Source organism: Haliotis asinina, chromosome 1 (assembly GCF_037392515.1).
Source record: "Haliotis asinina isolate JCU_RB_2024 chromosome 1, JCU_Hal_asi_v2, whole genome shotgun sequence".
Taxonomy (NCBI): Eukaryota; Metazoa; Mollusca; class Gastropoda; order Lepetellida; family Haliotidae; genus Haliotis; species Haliotis asinina.
The window spans coordinates 1,168,090-1,195,781 of NC_090280.1; the positions used below are offsets into that span (position 1 = coordinate 1,168,090).

General features: G+C 45.3%; 1 protein-coding gene across 3 annotated transcripts; it reads left to right on the top strand.

Moving 5' to 3' along the window:
* Window positions 1–804: 804 nt before the first annotated feature.
* On the top strand, window positions 805–20,016 carry LOC137276851 (gamma-aminobutyric acid type B receptor subunit 2-like). 3 transcript variants are annotated; one of them, XM_067808607.1, is made up of 8 exons: window positions 805–1,035; window positions 15,217–15,356; window positions 15,656–15,791; window positions 16,145–16,252; window positions 16,384–16,506; window positions 17,006–17,350; window positions 18,336–18,494; window positions 19,012–20,016. In XM_067808607.1, the coding sequence occupies exons 2-8, from the start codon at window positions 15,229–15,231 to the stop codon at window positions 19,777–19,779; spliced, it is 1,767 nt and encodes a 588-aa protein (XP_067664708.1). In that variant the 5' UTR covers window positions 805–1,035; window positions 15,217–15,228; the 3' UTR covers window positions 19,780–20,016. The 3 variants fall into 3 exon arrangements, with proteins under 3 accessions (XP_067664708.1, XP_067664637.1, XP_067664776.1); XM_067808536.1 differs by lacking the exon at window positions 805–1,035 and adding an exon at window positions 3,274–3,391 and having other exon boundaries at window positions 15,221–15,356; XM_067808675.1 differs by lacking the exon at window positions 805–1,035 and adding an exon at window positions 3,320–3,387.
* Window positions 20,017–27,692: the final 7,676 nt, after the last annotated feature.

Consider the following 27,692-nt stretch of genomic DNA (forward strand, 5'->3'; position numbering starts at 1 on the left):
CAACTTCTTTACGACGTGTAGGAACTTCTGAGTACGACGTTTCGATATAGATTCTTGTAGCGATGTCAGCAAGAACGGTAGAGGAATCTGTACCGAAAAGTCGAACTCAAGAGATAAAGACGTTGCTATCCATAACGTTTGTTAAATGTTGTATATCACAACTTCTAAAATGTGTTGATGGAATGTGGTTGATCTGTACTTGATACGTTCACACGATGCCATTTAGGAAGTGGTTAAATGCAACATATGTCATATTTGGGATTTCACTTCCTCAGTAAAGTACAAATTCTAGTACTTTTTTGGTTGAGTCCCATCCCAAAAGTCCCCAATATGACACACGTTGCACTCGATACAGTCAGTCAGTCAGTCAGTCAGTCACTCAGTCAGTCACTCAGTCACTCACTCACTCACTCACTCACTCACTCACTCACTCACTCACTCACTCACTCACTCACTCACTCACTCACTCACTCACTCACTCACTCACTCACTCACTCACTCACTCACTCACTCACTCACTCACTCACTCACTCACTCACTCACTCACTCACTCACTCACTCACTCACTCACTCTGTGCTGGTAATTGGGGACTATCTGTCATACCAGTCACTGGGTTGTACACGGAGTAAGTACAACATAATTGCGATACCTAACGTCCAATTAAACCGGTGAGTAGAGGTACATAGCAGCTCCTGATGATCTTATTACACGAACCTGTACAAACCACTGCCTGATTGTAAGAAAAACACTTGGTGACAGGGGACAGATCACGTGTTGTGTCAACACCCAGGTGTCGGAGCACCACAAACACGAGACAATCACACGCGCGACAGCTTAACATTTCCCTGGCGCGTGACGAAACTGTATGATGTAATCCCATACAACAAAAGTAGTGTTGTTTCTGCCTCCAACTCGCTCTAACAGAGAGTTGTATAAACCGAGGTGGTGTATATATGATATATCTACCGGACCGTCAAAAAGCTGACGAGCTGCACATCAGGACTGACGTGCTCTAGTGGTTAGCTGCAGATAAGGTATGTGTTAGTTTACAATAGGGTCTGTGTTAGTTTACGACAAGGTATGTGCTAGTATATGAAAAGGTATGTGTTAGTTTATGATAAGGTATGTGTTAGTTTATGATAAGGTCTGTGTTAGTTTACGACAAGGTATGTGTTAGTATATGATAAGGTATGTGTTAGTTTATGATAAGGTCTGTGTTAGTTTACGACAAGGTATGTGTTAGTTTATGATAAGGTATGTGTTAGTTTATGATAAGGTATGTGTTAGTTTATGATAAGGTATGTGTTAGTTTACGCTTTATGCAAATGTGTAAGTAGTGGGTGGTACGCACCTTCTTCAAGAACACCCGGTGTCACGACCATGTTCAGAGATCCATTTGTTTTATGTACAAGGCTACTTTGTGCTGTGCACTCATCGAGGATTAAAGGAGATGGTTTATTAAGTAGCTTTGACGTTCGTGATACATCGCATATGTGGCATGTAGGAACTATTTCCACAATGGTGAACTAAGAATGAACTGGCTCTCTGATTACAACCGACTAAACCAACTAGACGTGATAACTAAAGTGGAACTCGTAATGGGTGAGAGGGTGACTGTGTGACTGTGTGCTGGCGATTAGATGCCTGATTCTGAGAGTGTGGATTCCAATCACGAACGAGTACTAGAATCTGTACTTTGTTGTGAAAATCTAATCTCAAATATATCGTGTGTTACAATTAACAACTTTCTGAATGACAATGTGTATTCATAACTAGACATGATGCCATATTTGGTTGTCCTGTATGACACTGCCACACCCCCACCACCACCAAAGCCCACCATCACAGAGACAGAAAGCCCACCAGCACAATTACATGGCCACTGTAGGAAGCAATGACATGACGACATCGTGTGTTGATTAGCCAGTGCTTACAGATGATATTCTAGTTGACAAAGCATGTCTCACACAATATGTTAGCACGGAGCAGTAGACGTATGTGACATAAAGCGTGACAGAACTTCTGTCGACACTAGTACTTGTGACTTCACAGTTTGTTGCTTGCCCTATGATGTCTAAATGCTGACAGGTAATTGTGTTAAAACAGTTAGGTAAACACTCGTTTACATTTTACAACAATGAAGGTAATGACAAATTACTAAGATACACCTCGGCAGCTTTTCAGACCCCATTGTCAAGTTCAGTGTCTCAATAATTCAATTTTTACCATAAATGTTTTTACCGGTTCAACACAGAAGCAAAGAACCATGTTTTTCGGCCATGCAACATCGTATCCATAGTGACCGGAACAAACCGGTGAAACTACAGAGTTGAAGTGAACACCAGCGTCTGTATATCCCCGAACATTGTCTGCGAATACCGTGTCATCGTGATTATTATCATTTAGGATTGATCAACAAACGGAAACAGACACTTGATGACTGCTACGGTTTTCCACGCGCGTTTTTTCAGTGGCCAATACAAGACAACATACTTCAGGCAGTTCTCCACTGTACGCACGAGTTTCAACATGAGTAGTAGTATCTATCAGATATACATAGCTGACGGCACACGACTCTGTGTGTAGACGTACACAAATCAGATGCAATAGATACCGAGGTGTACATTCTCTGGAGCCGTCTGAATATGCCTGGAGCCGATCTCATGAATCACAAATATCGCTTTTTCGGCAAAGCGTATGATTTAGATGCAAGAAATATTCTTCCTTTGCTGACTGCTTAAGAGGATACGGTGGCATTAAGATGCACAGCTGATCGTTGTGTATCGTCATGGACCGAGGTCTGAACAAATGTCGTACTGGTCTAAGAAATCCCAGGTATTCAGCTGGACATTAGCCTGTATCCATCTCGCGTGAATGTCCAACCCATAGTGCAACTGACAACAACAAGCTCACACAGCTGAGAAATGTTGGAGACCATTTTCTGACATGTACACATGTCCCATCAGTTTCTTACGGACAAGTTCTGGGTTCTCCCCAAGAAAACATTTCATTTATTTGGCGCCATGGATAAAACTGAATGTTTGCAGCTACCTGACGTCGTCCAAGTTACCGGCTCAAGTGCCGCTTCCCTATAGTTAGGATTCAAGAGACAGAAGACACCATCGTCCCTTCATCCAGGTCGCTTGTCATTGACGTTTCTCCGAACGAATTCTAGATTACACCGACAACACTAGGAACAGCGCGGGGACGATATAGTGTTTTTGTTTGTTTGTAAACATTTCCTAAACACACCTTTACATCCGCAGCAAAACCAGACTGCACATGCGCAGTGTCTTCTAGATTCTGGTGTTCCACAGTGTGATGCTGGTGTTCAATGCTTCTCGGTTCATCTGTCGTGTGTACGGAATAACCACGAATGTACCCAGGTAGGTGTTCACCTTTCTGTAGTACATGGGTAGATAAAAGGAGAGTAGTCACTTGAACACTTCAGTGTTGCTTGTTACAGGATGTGGAGGCCAGTGTGGGGCGGGGACTCATATATTGAAGGAAAATTGTTGAACAGAAACAGGTTTTCAAGAAAACTCCATTTAGGTTAATCGAAGCTAAAAAAATGGAAAAATCAGCCTGGCTTGAATATCGCTGGCTAACGCTTTTGCACAGTACCTTGTTTTATATGCTAGCGTTCTAAATACTTTGCTCTACTTGGCAGTTTGTACTGTAGGTTCAGATACACCTGTCTTACTTGGTGCTTTGTACTGTAGGTTCAGAAACATCTGTCTTACCTGGTGCTTTGTACTGTAGGTTCAGATACATCCGTCTTACTTGGTGCTTTGTACTGTAGGTTCAGATACATCTGTCTTACTTGGTGCTTTGTACTATAGGTTCAGATACATCTGTCTTACTTGGTGCTTTGTACTCTAGTCTCAGATACATCTGTCTTACCTGGTGCTTTGTACTGTAGGTTCAGATACATCTGTCTTACTTGGTGCTTTGTACTGTAGGTTCAGATACATCTGTCTTACCTGGTGCTTTGTACTGTAGGTTCAGATACATTTGTCTTACTTGGTGCTTTGTACTGTAGGTTCAGATACATCTGTCTTACTTGGTGCTTTGTACTGTAGGTTCAGATACATCTGTCTTACTTGGTGCTTTGTACTGTAGGTTCAGATACATCTGTCTTACTTGGTGCTTTGTACTGTAGGTTCAGATACACCTGTCTTACTTGGTGCTTTGTACTGGAGTCTCAGATACATCTGTCTTACTTGGTGCTTTGTACTGTAGGTTCAGATACATCTGTCTTACTTGGTGCTTTGTACTGTAGGTTCAGATACATCTGTCTTACTTGGTGTTTTGTACTGTAGGTTCAGATACATCTGTCTTACTTGGCACTTTGTTCTGGAGTCTCAGATACATCTGTCTTACTTGGTGCTTTGTACTGGAGTCTCAGATACATCTGTCTTACCTGGTGCTTTGTTCTGGAGTCTCAGATACATCTGTCTTACTTGGTGCTTTGTACTGTAGGTTCAGATACATCTGTCTTACCTGGTGCTTTGTACTGGAGTCTCAGATACATCTGTCTTACCTGGTGCTTTGTACTGGAGTCTCAGATACATCTGTCTTACTTGGTGCTTTGTTCTGGAGTCTCAGATATATCTGTCTTACCTGGTGCTTTGTACTGGAGTCTCAGATACATCTGTCTTACTTGGTGCTTTGTACTATAGTCTCAGATACACCTGTCTTACTTGGTGCTTTGTACTGGAGTCCAGCTATATCTGTGTAGTGATGTTATGGACACAGGTATAGAAGCTGTTTGTTGTATTGTTACATAGCTGCGTCAATCCATCAGTCCGTTGTCAGTACCTGATTGACAACTCCCGCTGACCACCCAGGTGACGTCGTCAACAAATGAGATCGGATGGTAAGACTGGATTCGTTGAATCACCGCGTCACATCTTCGTAGGTCGATGACCATAATTCAGTTACTGCATCATCGCGTTCAGACTCGAATATTGCGGACGACAGTTATATCGTTGGAATACTGTCGGATGAAGCGTAATAAAAACAAACTGCACCCAGCACATGCACATCACATACTTCTAGTCATCCACAACAAGCATCATCTAATAAATCTAATCAGATACAACAACTCACGTCTCAATGTTAACGACCTTGACCTTTATTACAAACATTCTCTCAACATGACGTATTTACCTAGCGTCCTAAAGCTGCGACCTCAAGGTTAAATCACCGGATTCCACATGTGAGACAGGATGATATGACTGCTGTATGTCCTCTTTGCTCATCTTCGGTCTTCAGGGGGACTAGTCGAGTTGGCAAACAAAGAAAGACAACATCACTTTGTTGGCTAGCAGGACCAATGTTTGTCTACAAACACGTTAATCACCACACAACAATAGGCGATAAGTGAAGGGCATCAAGCAGTTTTTATAGAAAATACGAGAAATGTAAAGTGTTGAAAGTTTCGGTCACTTGAGACTGACCTTCACACAGCCAGGGTAAGTGCTGTCGGATGTGCAGAAACTTGATTGTCTGCGACCTGTCACTTCACAACACACTGTGCAGAAACTTGATTGTCTGCGACCTGTCACTTCACAACACACTGTGCAGAAACTTGATTGTCTGCGACCTGTCACTTCACAACACACTGTGCAGAAACTTGATTGTCTGCGACCTGTCACTTCACAACACACTGTGCAGAAACTTGATTGTCTGCGACCTGTCACTTCACAACACACTGTGCAGAAACTTGATTGTCTGCGACCTGTCACTTCACAACACACTGTGCAGAAACTTGATTGTCTGCGACCTGTCACTTCACAACACACTGTGCAGAAACTTGATTGTCTGCGACCTGTCACTTCACAACACACTGTGCAGAAACTTGATTGTCTGCGACCTGTCACTTCACAACACACTGTGCAGAAACTTGATTGTCTGCGACCTGTCACTTCACAACACACTGTGCAGAAACTTGATTGTCTGCGACCTGTCACTTCACAACACACTGTGCAGAAACTTGATTGTCTGCGACCTGTCACTTCACAACACACTGTGCAGAAACTTGATTGTCTGCGACCTGTCACTTCACAACACACTGTGCAGAAACTTGATTGTCTGCGACCTGTCACTTCACAACACACTGTGCAGAAACTTGATTGTCTGCGACCTGTCACTTCACAACACACTGTGCAGAAACTTGATTGTCTGCGACCTGTCACTTCACAACACACTGTGCAGAAACTTGATTGTCTGCGACCTGTCACTTCACAACACACTGTGCAGAAACTTGATTGTCTGCGACCTGTCACTTCACAACACACTGTGCAGAAACTTGATTGTCTGCGACCTGTCACTTCACAACACACTGTGCAGAAACTTGATTGTCTGCGACCTGTCACTTCACAACACACTGTGCAGAAACTTGATTGTCTGCGACCTGTCACTTCACAACACACTGTGCAGAAACTTGATTGTCTGCGACCTGTCACTTCACAACACACTGTGCAGAAACTTGATTGTCTGCGACCTGTCACTTCACAACACACTGTGCAGAAACTTGATTGTCTGCGACCTGTCACTTCACAACACACTGTGCAGAAACTTGATTGTCTGCGACCTGTCACTTCACAACACACTGTGCAGAAACTTGATTGTCTGCGACCTGTCACTTCACAACACACTGTGCAGAAACTTGATTGTCTGCGACCTGTCACTTCACAACACACTGTGCAGAAACTTGATTGTCTGCGACCTGTCACTTCACAACACACTGTGCAGAAACTTGATTGTCTGCGACCTGTCACTTCACAACACACTGTGCAGAAACTTGATTGTCTGCGACCTGTCACTTCACAACACACTGTGCAGAAACTTGATTGTCTGCGACCTGTCACTTCACAACACTCTGTGCAGAAACTTGATTGTCTGCGACCTGTCACTTCACAACACACTGTGCAGAAACTTGATTGTCTGCGACCTGTCACTTCACAACACACTGTGCAGAAACTTGATTGTCTGCGACCTGTCACTTCACAACACACTGTGCAGAAACTTGATTGTCTGCGACCTGTCACTTCACAACACTCTGTGCAGAAACTTGATTGTCTGCGACCTGTCACTTCACAACACACTGTGCAGAAACTTGATTGTCTGCGACCTGTCACTTCACAACACACTGTGCAGAAACTTGATTGTCTGCGACCTGTCACTTCACAACACACTGTGCAGAAACTTGATTGTCTGCGACCTGTCACTTCACAACACACTGTGCAGAAACTTGATTGTCTGCGACCTGTCACTTCACAACACACTGTGCAGAAACTTGATTGTCTGCGACCTGTCACTTCACAACACACTGTGCAGAAACTTGATTGTCTGCGACCTGTCACTTCACAACACTCTGTGCAGAAACTTGATTGTCTGCGACCTGTCACTTCACAAAACACTGTGCAGAAACTTGATTGTCTGCGACCTGTCACTTCACAACACTCTGTGCAGAAACTTGATTGTCTGCGACCTGTCACTTCACAACACACTGTGCAGAAACTTGATTGTCTGCGACCTGTCACTTCACAACACACTGTGCAGAAACTTGATTGTCTGCGACCTGTCACTTCACAACACACTGTGCAGAAACTTGATTGTCTGCGACCTGTCACTTCACAACACTCTGTGCAGAAACTTGATTGTCTGCGACCTGTCACTTCACAACACACTGTGCAGAAACTTGATTGTCTGCGACCTGTCACTTCACAACACACTGTGCAGAAACTTGATTGTCTGCGACCTGTCACTTCACAACACACTGTGCAGAAACTTGATTGTCTGCGACCTGTCACTTCACAACACTCATGTCATTATCTGCGACCTGTCACTTCACAACACTCATGTCATTGTCTGCGACCTGTCACTTCACAACACTCATGTCATTATCTGCGACCTGTCACTTCACAACACTCATGTCATTGTCTGCGACCTGTCACTTCACAACACTCATGTCATTGTCTGCGACCTGTCACTTCACAACACTCATGTCATTGTCTGCGACCTGTCACTTCACAACACTCATGTCATTGTCTGCGACCTGTCACTTCACAACACTCATGTCATTGTCTGCGACCTGTCACTTCACAACACTCATGTCATTGTCTGCGACCTGTCACTTCACAACACTCATGTCATTGTCTGCGACCTGTCACTTCACAACACTCATGTCATTGTCTGCGACCTGTCACTTCACAACACTCATGTCATTGTCTGCGACCTGTCACTTCACAACACTCATGTCATTGTCTGCGACCTGTCACTTCACAACACTCATGTCATTGTCTGCGACCTGTCACTTCACAACACTCATGTCATTGTCTGCGACCTGTCACTTCACAACACTCATGTCATTGTCTGCGACCTGTCACTTCACAACACTCATGTCATTGTCTGCGACCTGTCACTTCACAACACTCATGTCATTGTCTGCGACCTGTCACTTCACAACACTCATGTCATTGTCTGCGACCTGTCACTTCACAACACTCATGTCATTGTCTGCGACCTGTCACTTCACAACACTCATGTCATTGTCTGCGACCTGTCACTTCACAACACTCTTGTCATTGTCTGCGACCTGTCACTTCACAACACTCATGTCATTGTCTGCGACCTGTCACTTCACAACACTCATGTCATTGTCTGCGACCTGTCACTTCACAACACTCATGTCATTGTCTGCGACCTGTCACTTCACAACACACTGTGCAGAAACTTGATTGTCTGCGACCTGTCACTTCACAACACTCTGTGCAGAAACTTGATTGTCTGCGACCTGTCACTTCACAACACACTGTGCAGAAACTTGATTGTCTGCGACCTGTCACTTCACAACACACTGTGCAGAAACTTGATTGTCTGCGACCTGTCACTTCACAACACACTGTGCAGAAACTTGATTGTCTGCGACCTGTCACTTCACAACACTCTGTGCAGAAACTTGATTGTCTGCGACCTGTCACTTCACAACACACTGTGCAGAAACTTGATTGTCTGCGACCTGTCACTTCACAACACACTGTGCAGAAACTTGATTGTCTGCGACCTGTCACTTCACAACACACTGTGCAGAAACTTGATTGTCTGCGACCTGTCACTTCACAACACACTGTGCAGAAACTTGATTGTCTGCGACCTGTCACTTCACAACACACTGTGCAGAAACTTGATTGTCTGCGACCTGTCACTTCACAACACACTGTGCAGAAACTTGATTGTCTGCGACCTGTCACTTCACAACACTCTGTGCAGAAACTTGATTGTCTGCGACCTGTCACTTCACAACACACTGTGCAGAAACTTGATTGTCTGCGACCTGTCACTTCACAACACTCTGTGCAGAAACTTGATTGTCTGCGACCTGTCACTTCACAACACACTGTGCAGAAACTTGATTGTCTGCGACCTGTCACTTCACAACACACTGTGCAGAAACTTGATTGTCTGCGACCTGTCACTTCACAACACACTGTGCAGAAACTTGATTGTCTGCGACCTGTCACTTCACAACACTCTGTGCAGAAACTTGATTGTCTGCGACCTGTCACTTCACAACACACTGTGCAGAAACTTGATTGTCTGCGACCTGTCACTTCACAACACACTGTGCAGAAACTTGATTGTCTGCGACCTGTCACTTCACAACACACTGTGCAGAAACTTGATTGTCTGCGACCTGTCACTTCACAACACTCATGTCATTGTCTGCGACCTGTCACTTCACAACACTCATGTCATTGTCTGCGACCTGTCACTTCACAACACTCATGTCATTGTCTGCGACCTGTCACTTCACAACACTCATGTCATTGTCTGCGACCTGTCACTTCACAACACTCATGTCATTGTCTGCGACCTGTCACTTCACAACACTCATGTCATTGTCTGCGACCTGTCACTTCACAACACTCATGTCATTGTCTGCGACCTGTCACTTCACAACACTCATGTCATTGTCTGCGACCTGTCACTTCACAACACTCATGTCATTGTCTGCGACCTGTCACTTCACAACACTCATGTCATTGTCTGCGACCTGTCACTTCACAACACTCATGTCATTGTCTGCGACCTGTCACTTCACAACACTCATGTCATTGTCTGCGACCTGTCACTTCACAACACTCATGTCATTGTCTGCGACCTGTCACTTCACAACACTCATGTCATTGTCTGCGACCTGTCACTTCACAACACTCATGTCATTGTCTGCGACCTGTCACTTCACAACACTCATGTCATTGTCTGCGACCTGTCACTTCACAACACTCATGTCATTGTCTGCGACCTGTCACTTCACAACACTCATGTCATTGTCTGCGACCTGTCACTTCACAACACTCATGTCATTGTCTGCGACCTGTCACTTCACAACACTCATGTCATTGTCTGCGACCTGTCACTTCACAACACTCATGTCATTGTCTGCGACCTGTCACTTCACAACACTCATGTCATTGTCTGCGACCTGTCACTTCACAACACTCATGTCATTGTCTGCGACCTGTCACTTCACAACACTCATGTCATTGTCTGCGACCTGTCACTTCACAACACTCATGTCATTGTCTGCGACCTGTCACTTCACAACACTCATGTCATTGTCTGCGACCTGTCACTTCACAACACTCATGTCATTGTCTGCGACCTGTCACTTCACAACACTCATGTCATTGTCTGCGACCTGTCACTTCACAACACTCATGTCATTGTCTGCGACCTGTCACTTCACAACACTCATGTCATTGTCTGCGACCTGTCACTTCACAACACTCATGTCATTGTCTGCGACCTGTCACTTCACAACACTCATGTCATTGTCTGCGACCTGTCACTTCACAACACTCATGTCATTGTCTGCGACCTGTCACTTCACAACACTCATGTCATTGTCTGCGACCTGTCACTTCACAACACTCATGTCATTGTCTGCGACCTGTCACTTCACAACACTCATGTCATTGTCTGCGACCTGTCACTTCACAACACTCATGTCATTGTCTGCGACCTGTCACTTCACAACACTCATGTCATTGTCTGCGACCTGTCACTTCACAACACTCATGTCATTGTCTGCGACCTGTCACTTCACAACACTCATGTCATTGTCTGCGACCTGTCACTTCACAACACTCATGTCATTGTCTGCGACCTGTCACTTCACAACACTCATGTCATTGTCTGCGACCTGTCACTTCACAACACTCATGTCATTGTCTGCGACCTGTCACTTCACAACACTCATGTCATTGTCTGCGACCTGTCACTTCACAACACTCATGTCATTGTCTGCGACCTGTCACTTCACAACACTCATGTCATTGTCTGCGACCTGTCACTTCACAACACTCATGTCATTGTCTGCGACCTGTCACTTCACAACACTCATGTCATTGTCTGCGACCTGTCACTTCACAACACTCATGTCATTGTCTGCGACCTGTCACTTCACAACACTCATGTCATTGTCTGCGACCTGTCACTTCACAACACTCATGTCATTGTCTGCGACCTGTCACTTCACAACACTCATGTCATTGTCTGCGACCTGTCACTTCACAACACTCATGTCATTGTCTGCGACCTGTCACTTCACAACACTCATGTCATTGTCTGCGACCTGTCACTTCACAACACTCATGTCATTGTCTGCGACCTGTCACTTCACAACACTCATGTCATTGTCTGCGACCTGTCACTTCACAACACTCATGTCATTGTCTGCGACCTGTCACTTCACAACACTCATGTCATTGTCTGCGACCTGTCACTTCACAACACTCATGTCATTGTCTGCGACCTGTCACTTCACAACACTCATGTCATTGTCTGCGACCTGTCACTTCACAACACTCATGTCATTGTCTGCGACCTGTCACTTCACAACACTCATGTCATTGTCTGCGACCTGTCACTTCACAACACTCATGTCATTGTCTGCGACCTGTCACTTCACAACACTCATGTCATTGTCTGCGACCTGTCACTTCACAACACTCATGTCATTGTCTGCGACCTGTCACTTCACAACACTCATGTCATTGTCTGCGACCTGTCACTTCACAACACTCATGTCATTGTCTGCGACCTGTCACTTCACAACACTCATGTCATTGTCTGCGACCTGTCACTTCACAACACTCATGTCATTGTCTGCGACCTGTCACTTCACAACACTCATGTCATTGTCTGCGACCTGTCACTTCACAACACTCATGTCATTGTCTGCGACCTGTCACTTCACAACACTCATGTCATTGTCTGCGACCTGTCACTTCACAACACTCATGTCATTGTCTGCGACCTGTCACTTCACAACACTCATGTCATTGTCTGCGACCTGTCACTTCACAACACTCATGTCATTGTCTGCGACCTGTCACTTCACAACACTCATGTCATTATTGTTATCAACATTTACTTCTTCATTTTCACTGTGCCAAGAATTTAATTTCGTCACCGACAGATCCTCATTACAGAGTATGTAGTGTCTTCAGAACATGATTGTTATCGTCCTTGTCTAGTTATAGACAGAGGCTGTAGTGTTTCCAACCGGATCACTATGAGTATATCCATGTGTTGTTATGGCAACATGACGACGGTGACGCCAGAAACCAGCTTACCTCTTCGCATCGAACTCGGTTCTTTAGTGTGGCGGACGAACACATGAACCACCGAACTATCCCAGGACCCCATCTGCCATAACGTATCTGTGGCGATATGCCAGTCACACATAACTGCATGGTCGTCTCCACTTATATTCCCAACAGCGTAGAACGATGCTCTTGCTGTTGACCACAGGACTGTCTGGTCAAGACTTGATTATTTACAGGCTGCCCCCACATATCATTAATGTTGCTGAATGTGGTGTTAAACAACAAACCAACCAACTGCTTCTTCTTACAGCGCTACGCTGCACACGTTCTGGTCCAATCGCTGAACTCATCGTCATAGACGTGATTTGACATATTTATAAACATGCATAACATCTTGTCTATGCGCTTAATCATTTGTTAACGGTAACATCAAATATTAAATGAAGACAGGGTCACAGACGTTTCTGACAATCCTTATTTCAGTATGAACAAGAAGAAAGATGCGTTGTTGTTCAGATCAACATTATTGTAACACCACAGATCAGCAGGCTCAGTTTCACAACAACCACGTGATTAAATGATATTTAAGATAGGTATCTGAGGGAGTTTGGGTATTGGGATTAGTGTCTATGTGTTTAAACAGTACCCGCCGTGGGACATGCGTATTAGCAGACCTCCCTTCCTTAACACCTAGGACGTATTACACATACACCGCCACCTTAGCCTCGCTTTGATGTGACCATCACCGCTATAGTACATCTGACACCACTGACAAATATTGGCAGAAATATAACTGAAGACACTCATTACGATTAGGCGGATATCTGTGCTGACAATGACAATTACAGCCTTAAGCATCTCAGTCTTAGCCTCCGGCGCTGGCCCCCATCTTCCGTGTGTGTTGTTGGTCATCAGCCTTTACTTGGATTAAACTGCGATTGTTTGAGCGGTCAATTACTTCATGGTTATATCGAACAGCTCGGCCACTGGACACGTCAAAAGGGTGTGGACGTCGTGTGAGTGGTTACCTGTCGGCCGAGGAGGGACGCTCTTCAGGTAGAGGCATCTTTCATACACGTAGAGAGTTTTAAGAATGTCAACGTCTTTATGATGAAGACCACAGCTGTGTTTGGGAGTTTGTGAAGGAGTCGGGATTCTCTGAAACGCTGTGTTCCTCCTAGAAAACAAGCTGGCGTCCATGATGACCATGAAGACTCCCTTCCCTATGTGTGTCACTTCTAAACGCATTTCTTATATCTGACCGCATTACTATGATAGATTTCATAGGTGTGAGGTCGCTAATATTCTTCACTTTACACCGCTATTTTGTGGGAAGATCTTGATACCTTTTCCTTCGGTGTTGACACACACCATGGTGTCTTCAGCTTGCAACATACTGTGTACTACCTGTACTGTCTTTGGACGAGTTTACGAGTGTGTCAGTGTGAGATAGTTTTCATAGGACGTCCTGAGTTGACGGGTGTGTCAGTGTGAGATAGTTGTCACAGGACGTCCCGAGTTGACGGGTGTGTCAGTGTGAGATAGTTGTCACAGGACGTCCCGAGTTGACGGGTGTGTCAGTGTGAACTAGTTGTCATGGGACGTCCTGAGTTGACGGGTGTGTCAGTGTGAGATGGTTGCTAGCTGAAGTGTGGCATGTGGTGATAATTCTGACAAATCCTGGAAATATGTCTGTGTTGTTCTTCCACTGACCGAATGGACAAGATAACGTTGTCGTCACAACTCCAGGAGTAAGACTGATCATACAGTAGCAACTTTGTGAACCCCGTCATCATATAACTGGAATATTGCGGCGTAAAACTAAACTTACTCACTCATTCATTCTTTGAGGCCCCCTAGACAGAACCAATCACAAGTGACCCATTTACAACACTAACCCCGCACTCCTGAACACCCGGGCCATAATATCGCCAGCACATCCGGATCACAATATCTTCAGCACAAGAAACATGACCGGGTGTTTAGACTCGCTGACTTGGTGGATGAATGTCATAGCGTCACAGCTGTGTGGATGTATCTATCAGTGGATTGTTACTACCAAACCCCCGTCATGTAGCTGGAGTATTACTGTGGCGTCAAACAAACAAACATACATCACTTAGCTTGTCTTTGTGTATCACGTTCACTAGTATTCATACACACGCTGCTAATTATGATATACTAACATCACTCAACGCATGCGCGAAATAAGAGAGTACGGGTCTGTGACATGTCTGTAGAATGCACGACCGGGCCTTCATACGTCATGCTGCATATGAATCATAATGGTCATTGGGTAATGTCTTGACCCCAGGTCAAGCTGGGTGCTCCTCTGTGTCATCGACAAGCTCGTGATCACTGACACGCCCTCTAGCTATGCACAAGGGCCCAGTGTGTATCAGTTTTGTCTATCACCCTTGCTGCTGTGATCTTTGTCATCACCTTTTCTGCTGTTGTCGACGCCAGTCGCCCTTATTCCTGTTGTCGACGCCAATCAGACGTGATGTTTTCATTCAGAGGCTATTTCTATCTCAAAAGATATAGGTAACGTAGTATGTGCGATGTATTCATTCATACATGTATTGTTTTAAGGTAGTTCTCCCTATGGAAGGCATGATGAAATCTCGGGGACTGTCAGTTGGCGTGGTCGCTGAAGCGTGGGTGCTGGGGCTGACGAGCCTGGCCATCTCCGTGGCCTTCCTCACCTTCAACATCCGAATGAGACATGCCAGGTGAGAATAAAGACATATTTTTATACGTCCCGACATCACCACACTCTGCAAATAATGACGTCAGGAAACTAGTGCTTCATAGTAGGAAGACAATAACCACCCATTCCCATGTGGTGTCCGAGATATTGATCTTAACCAGATATACACTCTAGAGACTCAGCTGAAAAACATTAATTTTGTATATATCTGTAACACGCCTCAGAACAGGGTAACATGCATTCTTGTGAACGAACCCTCGTGGAGAATATTTGACATTCTGACATGAAAATATCGATACCTGACATGTTCCTGTGTTGCAGGATCATCAAGATGTCAAGTCCGAACCTCAACGTTCTCATCGCCCTCGGCGGTATCTTCATCAGCATCACCTGTGTATTGTTCGGCCTAGACTTCTTCCTCGCTGAGAACATCTCCGCCGTGTCCCGAGTCTGCCAGGTGAGTTGCACGTGTAGTCTTCGACCTGTGCATGCCATGTCCCGAGTCTGCCAGGTGAGTGCACGTGTTGTCCTGAATCTGTGTCTGCCGTGTCCTGAGTCTGTCAGGTGAGTTGCACGTGTTATCCGGAACCCACAAGACTCGTTTATCCTAGCATCTCTTAACCTGAAAGCCGTAAAGTCGAATAAACGAAATTGAACTGTTTGCATAATTGGATCACACATTGATCATGAATGTCTGTTTTTTTGGTATTGCCCTGAGTATTGGAAAAATCCCTTGCATGATTCCTCGGGAGGCATTTGGGCGCTGTACTTGATCATGTGCAAATACTGACGAAGTGTTTATTTGTTTAGATCCGTAGCGGTATCCTGCTGTTGTCGACAAGCCTGGTGTTCGGGCCAATGTTTGCCAAGGCATGGCGAGTCCACCGCATCTTCCAACGGGCCGCCACCAGACGCGTGGTGAGTCTCCCATAGCAACATCCATTGGCAAACATTATACATTGGCTGCAACACTTGACTATGTGTGATAAATGGAACTACTGAACACTCCTGACAAAATGAGTACGTATTGCTACCTTCTGTTGTTGCAGGTCATCCGAGACAAGAAGCTGTTTGTGATGACGAGTTGTCTCCTCCTCCTGGACGTGACCTTGGTGGCCGTATGGCAAGGCCTAGACCCCCTGCAGTACCGGACATCGGTCATGTTCAAACATGTATGTACAACCGCCTGTACGCTTGTAGGGAGGACACCACCACCTGCACACTTGGGGGAGGGCGAGGGTGTGGAGGATGATTGGTGTAGGGAGGCACAACCACCTGTTGAACTGGGAGGGGGATTGTTGGGAGTGGGGCGATACCATCACCATGTTCAGTACAGCGGCACGAGGGTTGGGATAGGTTGCAGGCTGGGTACTGGTTCAGCCGTGTGTACAGAATGCATAGATGATACCGTACAGGCAAAAATGAAGTGATGGTGTAAATATGCCGTTTATTATCTTGTCGGCACTGAAATATTACAGTGGACCAAATTACACTACAAGCCATTATGTAGCTATAGCTCTCAATTTCAGCATTTATGCTCATGTCGGTCGTGCTCGATTTGCTAAAACTGTCTGTAATGTAAGTAACATTTGTGCCACTTTCCCCCAAGACTGACAATACAACAAGAATGTTTGGAGAGCCATGCGTTTGAAGGATTGTGTCTGTTTCCAGTCTGTCCAAGGCGGAAGTCACGAGATCACCGGAAGTGACATTGTGCACGTACGGTCATGCAGTTCGGACAACTCGGATATGTGGATGGCGGGAATCTTCACGTTTAAAACCATCCTTCTCCTGTACGGCTTGTACCTCTCCTGGCAGACACGCAACGTCATGCTCCCCTCCATGAACGACGCTCGCTCCATCATCATGACGGCCCTCACTACTGTTACCATGGCAACCTTCGCCACGTCTGTTGCAATGATGCTCCAAGCCTGGCCCAATGCTGTCTACGCATGCGTCATCTTCTCTATCTGGTTGAGCAACATGATGGCGATGTGCTCCGTGTTCGTGCCCAAGGTAATCCACCCTGTATGTAGCTTGGCTGACTTTAACACAAAGGCAGGTAACGACAGTAACACTTGAATGTAGCTTGGCTGACTTTGACAAAGAGACAGGTAATGGCGGTAACACATGTATGTAGCTTGGCTAACTTTAAGACAGAGACAGGTAATGGCGGTAACACTTGTATGTAGCTTGGCTGACTTTAACACAAAGGCAGGTAACGACAGTAACACTTGTATGTAGCTTGGCTGACTTTGACAAAGAGACAGGTAATGGCGGTAACACTTGTATGCAGCTTGGCTGACTCTAACACAGAGACAGGTAACGACAGTAACACTTGTATGTAGCTTGGTTGACTCTAACACAGAGACAGGTAACGACAGTAACACTTGTATGTAGCTTGGCTGACTTTAACACAGAGACAGGTAACGACAGTAACACATTTATGTAGCTTGGCTGACTCTAACACAGAGACAGGTAACGACAGTAACACTTGTATGTAGCTTAGCTGACTTTCACACAGAGACAGGTAACGACAGTAACACTTGTATGTAGCTTAGCTGACTTTAACACAGAGGCAGGTAATGGCGGTAGCACTATCTTGTATGTAGCTTGGCTGACTTTTACACAGGGGCAGGTAACGACGAGGTAACTCATTTCTTAGCACCTACCTATCAACAGGTTCTGATATAATAGAAACATGATTCCTCTGTTCTCACCTTGGTGGCAGAACGGTAGTCTAGTGGTTAAACCGTTCGCTCGAAACGCCGAAGATGTTCGATTCCCTCATGGGTGTAATTCGTTATGCCTATTTTCGGATATTGCTAAAAGCGACGCAAAACTATATTCACACACTTATGTTGGTTGTTACAGTGGACTCATACTATCAACCGAATGTTTTCATGCCAACAGTAACATTGCCAGTTGTTAAGTGATCCTTATCCAAAGCAGTAACCAGATAAAGTGGTGCATGTCTTTATCTGATTCCAAAATATTTCAGGTGATTCTATGGTGGAAAAACCCGGACAACTGTAACTTCCGGGTGAGTCTCAAGTCTGACCACAAACTGACCAACGGGCTGCAATCGTTTGAACAGCTGGAGGAGGAGCTATACCACGTGGTCACAGAGAACCTCACTCTGAAGAAATCTCTACAGGAGGTACTTGATGTCGACATTGTTTCAGTTACATCATGGACATATAAGCAGTTATATATTGGAGATATAAGTTATCACGGAGACATAAATTATATCAGATGCAACTTCCACGGTCTATGTGAGTTATATTAACTGTCAATGAAATAAACAATGAAATACAATGAAATAAACTTTAGATTAGAGAGGATGGACATCATGTTTGTAAACCCGGAGAAACTCTGGAATTCCACTTTGATTCAAACAATGGATCTGCTTCCTGCTAAGAGACAAAACTTTTACAGTAAACATACATACATGCACACGCACGCACGCACACACACATACATACATAGATACTAATATTTGTATAGCGCCGATATCCAGAGCAACTGCTAAAGGCTTATGCTGTTTGCCTTTCTGTGCTTTTGTTTAAGTGGACTTGTTCTGGGGGTCATTGCAACAGACAGGTTCATGTTGTGATGCGTTTGCTAACCAGATCTGTCTTTGCTGTTAACCGGAAGTGTTGTTGTGTGGTTTACAGAAGGACACCACGATCAAGGAGCTACAACAGCACTTGACCAGCGCCCGAGACAAGCTCCTGCAGATAACAGAGGAGCAGGTCAAGCAGGATAGCGGCCTTGACATTGACTTATCCTCCTCTGGCCAGGAAGAGGACACAACAATGACACCACATGACGAGGACATATCGTCCATCCACGGTGACAGCTACTACCCTATGCACCATCATCCGTCCCCCGACATCCACTACAGAAGCCACGTCTCCAGTGGCCACAGTTCAGCGGGCAGCGTGGCGAGCCTCAGCAAACTGTACAAGCTCAAGAACTCACTGGTGGAGGACATCTCACAGGCCAATACCATCAGTGCTAACTTGAGGGACTCTTTGTCCAAAGATCTCGACCAGATTGGGAAGCGCCGGTCGTGGATATACGACTCGGTGAGATCCAGACACGAACTCGCGGGATCTATAGCTAAGTCCTACAACCTGGACGACAATGGGGACACGTATTCATACGTCTCCAGTTATCTCCCTTCGTCGTGTTCCGTATTTAATCTTGACCCTGCCTGCAGGAAACACCGACACCATGGGTCTGCTGAGAGCCTCGCCACGTTAGCCAATGACAGACTGTATCCTAGTGTTACCGAACAGAGACGCGAGGCTAGACGTAAGTTACGTCAAGGCTCCGGTCACAAGGACAAGGTCTACACGATCCAGAACACTCCACGTCCCGAGTATGTTCAGAACGTGGTGTCTGGTAACAAACAGTCGAATGGTGATACGTTTGTGTAGGTGGAGCGTCACAATAATATAGTGCTTCCTACAATGGCCTGCAGCTGAAGGAGCGACGTAACGTACTATACACAAGATGTCGGTATACTTCGAGCTGGCGCCATGATGTGGCTTTGACCTTGACATTGTGGAACAGTCGTCATGACGTCTACTTTTGCGGGACCACCCTAATGAGTGCTATTTTTGTATAGATTTGAACACCCTTCGTAATATATGAAATAAATATACTGAGCTGTGTTTTGTTTTGACCAATCATTTTAAACTGCAGGTTAAGAGAAAAATATATGTCGAGTGGTGGGGAAATAAGATTTGACATTTCTCACATTCAAAGATAGCTGCACATAGAAAGACGCGCGCGTGTTTTTACGTGTAATTGTGCGCGTGCGTGTGCGTGTGCGTGTGCGTGTGCGTGTGCGTGTGCGTGTGCGTGTGCGTGTGCGTGTGTCTGTATGTGTGGCTGCATGTACTAGTCGCGTGCTCTCTGAGAGGCTGTGTGCGAGACCGGTTCTCGTGTAATGATTGTACGACTGCTTCCGCCTTTGTATACGAAAACACCACATCGTTGGGCTGGTGTTGTGTGTGGGACATTCACTAATGTAATCAAATTACAAGCTAAGGCGACCACCACATGCCGCCTGTCGTCGATAATGCACTGCAGTTGACTACGAAGTAGCTGTAAAATCCTGAATCTGACTTGCCCTTCAGATGCTGGAGGATGTAGATGTAGGTGTAGATGTAGGTGTAGGTGTAGGTGTAGGTGTAGGTGTAGGTGTAGGTGTAGGTGTAGGTGTAGGTGTAGGTGTAGGTGTAGGTGTAGGTGTAGATGTAGCTGTAGGTGTAGGTGTAGGTGTAGGTGTAGGTGTAGGTGTAGGTGTAGATGTAGATGTAGGTGTAGGTGTAGGTGTAGGTGTAGGTGTAGATGTAGATGTAGGTGTAGGTGTAGGTGTAGGTGTAGATGTAGATGTAGGTGTAGGTGTAGGTGTAGGTGTAGGTGTAGGTGTAGATGTAGGTGTAGATGTAGATGTAGATGTAGGTGTAGATGTAGGTGTAGGTGTAGATGTAGATGTAGATGAAGGTGTAGATGTAGGTGTAGGTGTAGGTGTAGGTGTAGATGTAGATGTAGATGTAGGTGTAGATGTAGGTGTAGGTGTAGGTGTAGGTGTAGGTGTAGGTGTAGGTGTAGATGAAGGTGTAGATGTAGATGTAGATGTAGGTGTAGATGTAGGTGTAGGTGTAGATGTAGATGTAGATGTAGGTGTAGATGTAGATGTAGATGTAGATGTAGATGTAGGTGTAGGTGTAGATGTAGATGTAGGTGTAGGTGTAGGTGTAGGTGTAGATGTAGGTGTAGATGTAGGTGTAGATGTAGATGTAGGTGTAGGTGTAGGTGTAGGTGTAGGTGTAGATGTAGATGTAGGTGTAGGTGTAGGTGTAGATGTAGGTGTAGGTGTAGGTGTAGGTGTAGATGTAGGTGTAGGTGTAGGTGTAGGTGTAGATGTAGATGTAGGTGTAGATGTAGGTGTAGATGTAGATGTAGGTGTAGGTGTAGGTGTAGGTGTAGGTGTAGATGTAGATGTAGATGTAGGTGTAGGTGTAGATGTAGGTGTAGATGTAGGTGTAGATGTAGATGTAGGTGTAGGTGTAGGTGTAGGTGTAGGTGTAGGTGTAGGTGTAGATGTAGGTGTAGATGTAGGTGTAGATGTAGATGTAGGTGTAGATGTAGATGTAGATGTAGGTGTAGGTGTAGATGTAGGTGTAGATGTAGGTGTAGATGTAGATGTAGGTGTAGATGTAGATGTAGATGTAGGTGTAGGTGTAGGTGTAGATGTAGGTGTAGATGTAGGTGTAGATGTAGATGTAGGTGTAGGTGTAGATGTAGGTGTAGGTGTAGATGTAGATGTAGATGTAGGTGTAGATGTAGGTGTAGGTGTAGATGTAGGTGTAGATGTAGGTGTAGATGTAGGTGTAGATGTAGATGTAGGTGTAGATGTAGATGTAGATGTAGGTGTAGGTGTAGATGTAGGTGTAGATGTAGGTGTAGATGTAGATGTAGGTGTAGATGTAGATGTAGATGTAGGTGTAGATGTAGGTGTAGGTGTAGGTGTAGGTGTAGATGTAGGTGTAGATGTAGGTGTAGATGTAGATGTAGGTGTAGATGTAGATGTAGATGTAGGTGTAGGTGTAGATGTAGGTGTAGATGTAGGTGTAGATGTAGATGTAGGTGTAGATGTAGATGTAGATGTAGGTGTAGGTGTAGGTGTAGGTGTAGATGTAGGTGTAGATGTAGGTGTAGATGTAGATGTAGGTGTAGGTGTAGATGTAGGTGTAGGTGTAGATGTAGATGTAGATGTAGGTGTAGATGTAGGTGTAGGTGTAGATGTAGGTGTAGATGTAGGTGTAGATGTAGATGTAGGTGTAGGTGTAGGTGTAGGTGTAGGTGTAGATGTAGATGTAGGTGTAGGTGTAGGTGTAGATGTAGGTGTAGGTGTAGGTGTAGGTGTAGATGTAGGTGTAGGTGTAGGTGTAGGTGTAGGTGTAGGTGTAGGTGTAGATGTAGATGTAGATGTAGGTGTAGGTGTAGGTGTAGATGTGGGTGTAGGTGTAGGTGTAGGTGTAGGTGTAGGTGTAGATGTGGGTGTAAGTGTAGGTGTAGGTGTAGGTGTAGGTGTAGGTTTAGGTGTAGGTGTAGGTGTAGGTGTGGGTGTAGGTGTAGGTGTAGATGTGGGTGTAGGTGTAGGTGTAGGTGTAGGTGTAGGTGTAGGTGTAGGTGTAGGTGTAGGTGTAGGTGTAGGTGTAGGTGTAGATGTAGATGTAGGTGTAGGTGTAGATGTAGATGTAGGTGTAGGTGTAGGTGTAGATGTATTTGTAGGTGTAGGTGTAGGTGTAGGTGTAGATGTGGGTGTAGGTGTAGGTGTAGATGTAGGTGTAGGTGTAGGTGTAGGTGAAGGTGTAGGTGTAGGTGTAGATGTAGATGTAGGTGTAGGTGTAGGTGTAAATGTAGGTGTAGGTGTAGGTGTAGATGTAGGTGTAGCTGTAGGTGTAGGTGTGGGTGTGGGTGTGGGTGTGGTTGTGGGTGTAGGTGTAGGTGTAGGTGTAGGTGTAGATGTAGGTGTAGGTGTAGGTGTAGATGTAGGTGTAGGTGTAGGTGTAGGTGTAGGTGTAGATGTGGGTGTAGGTGTAGGTGTAGGTGTAGGTGTAGGTGTAGGTGTAGATGTAGATGTAGATGTAGGTGTAGGTGTAGGTGTAGGTGTAGGTGTAGGTGTAGGTGTAGGTGTAGGTGTAGATGTAGATGTAGATGTGGGTGTAGGTGTAGGTGTAGATGTAGATGCACTCCATGGCCACAAGCAACAAGCAATGTCTGAAACCTGCGTCACCTCAAGTCGCAAATGCAACCTTCTTTTTTCGAACTGTTCGTGAATAGCTCCCGACCGTTTTTGACGAGTGGAAATGTGGCAGTATTTGCCGTTGGATGCATGTTGAAAGTGTGTAAAATTGTTATCTTGTCGCTGTGTTTGTACACTGTGTTGTCTAGACAGAGCTGAAATAACCACTCGTTGGTTTAAAACACTGATTATAATACAAACGGTAAGGAATGTACTGTCACCACTGGGGAGAGGGTTAGGTATCATGTGCACCGGGCTGGGGAGAGGGTCATGTGCACCGGGCTGGGGAGAGGGTCATGTGCACCGGGCTGGGGAGAGGGTTAGGTATCATGTGCACCGGGCTGGGAAGAGGGTCATGTGCACCGGGCTGGGGAGAGGGTTAGGTATCATGTGCACCGGGCTGGGGTGAGGGTCATGTGCACCGGGCTGGGGTGAGGATTAGGTATCATGTGCACCGGGCTGGAGAGAGGGTCATGTGCACCGGGCTGGGGAGAGGGTTAGGTATCATGTGCACCGGGCTGGGGAGAGGGTGATGTGCACCGGACTGGGGTGAGGGTTAGGTATCATGTGCACCGGGCTGGGGAGAGGGTCATGTGCACCGGGCTGGGGAGAGGGTTAGGTATCATGTGCACCGGGCTGGGGAGAGGGTCATGTGCACCGGGCTGGGGTGAGGGTTAGGTATCATTTGCACCGGGCTGGAGAGAGGGTCATGTGCACCGGGCTGGAGAGAGGGTTAGGTATCATGTGCACCGGGCTGGGGAGAGGGTCATGTGCACCGGGCTGGGGTGAGGGTTAGGTATCATGTGCACCGGGCTGGAGAGAGGGTCATGTGCACTGGGCTGGAGAGAGGGTTAGGTATCATGTGCACCGGGCTGGAGAGAGGGTCATGTGCACCGGGCTGGGGAGAGGGTCATGTGCACCTGGCTGGAGAGAGGGTCATGTGCACCTGGCTGGAGAGAGGGTCATGTGCACCGGGCTGGAGAGAGGGTCATGTGCACCTGGCTGGAGAGAGGGTCATGTGCACCGGGCTGGAGAGAGGGTCATGTGCACCGGGCTGGGGTGAGGGTCATGTGCACCGGGCTGGAGAGAGGGTCATGTGCACCTGGGGCAGCATGGGAATCCTGGTTCGTCTAGCGCAGAGGAAACAAATAACACACCCATAATGTTGACTTGCTGGACGATGTGATTTCCAAAATTTGGTACAACATGGGGTCTTATGATTTCGTTAATGTGGCGAGATTCTGGAACACCTCGGGAACAACTCTTTTGTTCAGACCAATTCCACCTTACCCCACAAAGCTCTTTCAACAATACACTCATTATAAAACCGTTCCCCACACCTTCGCCATGTTCTCACTCCGCCATCTACTGTCGATACACAATGCTGGCTATCATCAGGAAAAAGCACAGTTCTAAATTGTCGACAACGCCACTTGCAGTCGAGTGTGGTGGTGACATGCGGTGAGGACTGGACAACAACGTGGTCTGTGGCAGCAGAAGCCCCTCTCACTCAAACGTCGACACGTAATTCTGGCTTGCTGTTTCCATCGATCCTGCACATCTGTCTGTCTTGAGATTGTGATGTTACTAAAGGTTGTAAACTGGACGGTCTTGAATGCTGTTAGTGGCTCCTGCAGTCGGTACATTGTCCTAACATTAACATTTAAATGTAGTTTAGGTACATTTGGTTGATTTGCTTTTCCATTAGAAAAAACAACTGATGTTGGCAATAACTGTGACGCTGCATTAAAACACATATTAACAAAATGATACAATCGCGGTAAAAGCACTTCCGTATAAAGAAAAGAAATGTTATTTTGTTTTGAAAGGCGGTGTTTCTTTTGCGGTTAAGTATAGGTACATTTCAAGTTGTTGCACAGCTAACAGCAAAGCAAGAGTTTCTTTTTCAATATTGGAATATTTTTTCTCAAGTTTGTCTCATTTCCCTGAGAAATAACACTGAAGATAATGCACACCTGACACATTGTTTTGAAACAGGACAGCTCCAGAACCAGTGCCACTAGCATCAAGATGACATTTTACAGATGGACGGATACACTGTCTAAACCAACACCATCCAAACCCTACACGACATTGAGAGAGAGAGAGAGAGAGAGAGAGAGAGAGAGGGGGAGAGAGAGAGGGAGAGAGAGAGGGAGAGAGAGAGAGAGAGAGAGAGAGAGAGAGAGAGAGAGAGAGAGAGAGAGAGAGAGAAAAAATCGCCATAGCAGTGCGTTGGGTGTTTAGGTGTTTTATATGGCATTTTGTTACTAGGGTGTATTTTCTGTAATTTATATTGTTATTGATTACGTGATAGTTATTACCGGGTCACAATGTTTAGAGTTTTGAGTGATAGTTATTACCGGGTCACAATGTTTAGAGTTTTGAGTGATAGTTATTACCGGGTCACAATGTTTAGAGTTTTGAGTGATAGTTATTACCAGGTCACAATGTTTAGAGTTTTGAGTGACAGTTTTTATGGGCCACCTTTCGTATCATAAATGTTCAGTGCTAATAATAATTTAGCGGCTGGCCTTTAAGGTAGTTGCCTCCCTTGACTAGTTGTGTTTATATCCGGGAGTCTGAGAGAAAGTTCTAAGTTGGTGGCAATGTGGTCGCAAAGTGCTCGAATATTCAAGAATCAGTGAATGAGCATACAGAGGCTGGTTTTTGTGTTTTGTGCTGCCGACAGACATGGATTTACTGGAGTTGTCATCATTCTGCCTATCTACAGATGTCTACCTCTTCGTCTGATTGTCAACACTGACCTACGTCCAACATCGCCGTGTTACATTCAGTATCACTGAATCAACTCCACTTCTCGGGACGTCCTACAGAGGACTGACGTCAGAGGCTTGGTGTAGTTAACGACATTTGAACCTGTGTTACCGGGCAGCTGTTACGTGAACTCAACTCTTTATAGCTACCGAACCCTGACTGAACCTCTCACGTTCAGACACTTATTCATACAGGAATTATTTGGAAGGCAGATTTGGCATAGTTATTCTTCTATGCACAGAGCAAATGTCATTCTTGCCTGTACATATACCTTTTCTTCAGGACATGTTGCTGACACTCGGGACACCAATTAAAAACGGCCTACTTACACTGTAAAATAAAACGTTTAAATTACACCAAATACTGAATGTACATGTAGCTCACGCACACGCGCCGAGAGAGAGAGAGAGGGGGGGGGGGGGGGGAGAGAAAGAATAGTGAACAAACATCAGACACACACATAGAAGCGAACATACATCAGACACACAGAGAGTAATGAACATTCATCCGACACACAGAGAAGTGAACATACACAAGACGTTACACACGGAGTAGTGAACATACATGAGACACATAGAGTAGTGAACACACATCAGACACATACAGAGTAGTCAGCATTCGTGAGACACACACATAGTATAGTGAACATACATCAGACAAAAATACAAAATACATTCATCACACATATACACAGACTAGTGAACATTCGTCAGACACATACGCAGTGTAGTGGACATTCATCAGATACACATACAGAGTGTAGTGAACATACATCAGACACATACACTGTGTAGTGAACATACATCAGACACATACACTGTGTAGTGAACATACATCAGACACATACACAGTGTAGTGAACATACATCAGACACATACACAGTGTAGTGAACATACATCAGACACATACACAGTGTGGTGAACATACATCAGACACATACACAGTGTAGTGAACATACATCAGACACCCACAGTGTAGTGAACATACATCAGACACATACACTGTGTAGTGAACATACATCAGACACCCACAGTGTAGTGAACATACATAAGACACATACACTGTGTAGTGAACATACATCAGACACTCACAGTGTAGTGTACATACATCAGACACATACACTGTGTAGTGAACGTACATCAGACACCCACAGTGTAGTGAACATTCATCAGACACACAGAGTATTGAACATATATCAGACACACACAGTGTAGTGAATATACGTAAGACACACATTGTACAAAACATACATTAGACCCACATGTAATGAACATAAATCAAACACGCAGAGTAGGGAAGTTACACGAGAACTTACAGAGTAGTGAACATACATCAGACACACGGTGTAGTGAACGTATATCAGACACACACAGTGTAGTGAACATACATCAGACGCAGATAGTGTAGTAAACATACATCAGACGCAGACAGTGTAGTGAACATACATCAGACGCAGATAGTGTAGTAAACATACATCAGATACACACAGAGTAGTGAACATACATTAGATACAAATCAGACATACACAATGTACTGAACATACATCAGACACATATACAGAATAGTGAACGTTCGTCAGACACATATACAGAATAGTGAACAGAATAGTGAACACACACAGTGTAGCAAACATACATCAGACACAATGTAATGAACATACATCAGAAACAGAAAGTGCAATGAACATACAGCAGACAAACACACCGTGTAGTGAACGTAGATCAAACACACAAAGAGTGGTGAATATGCATC

Coding starts and splice junctions, on each gene's coding strand:
- LOC137276851 (XM_067808607.1), top strand. CDS start 15,229: ATGGAAGGCATGATGAAATCTCGGGGACTGTCAGTTGGCGTGGTCGCT. Junction 16,253..16,383: donor GGGCCGCCACCAGACGCGTG/GTGAGTCTCCCA, acceptor CTGTTGTTGCAG/GTCATCCGAGACAAGAAGCT. Junction 17,351..18,335: donor GCTCCGTGTTCGTGCCCAAG/GTAATCCACCCT, acceptor AAAATATTTCAG/GTGATTCTATGGTGGAAAAA.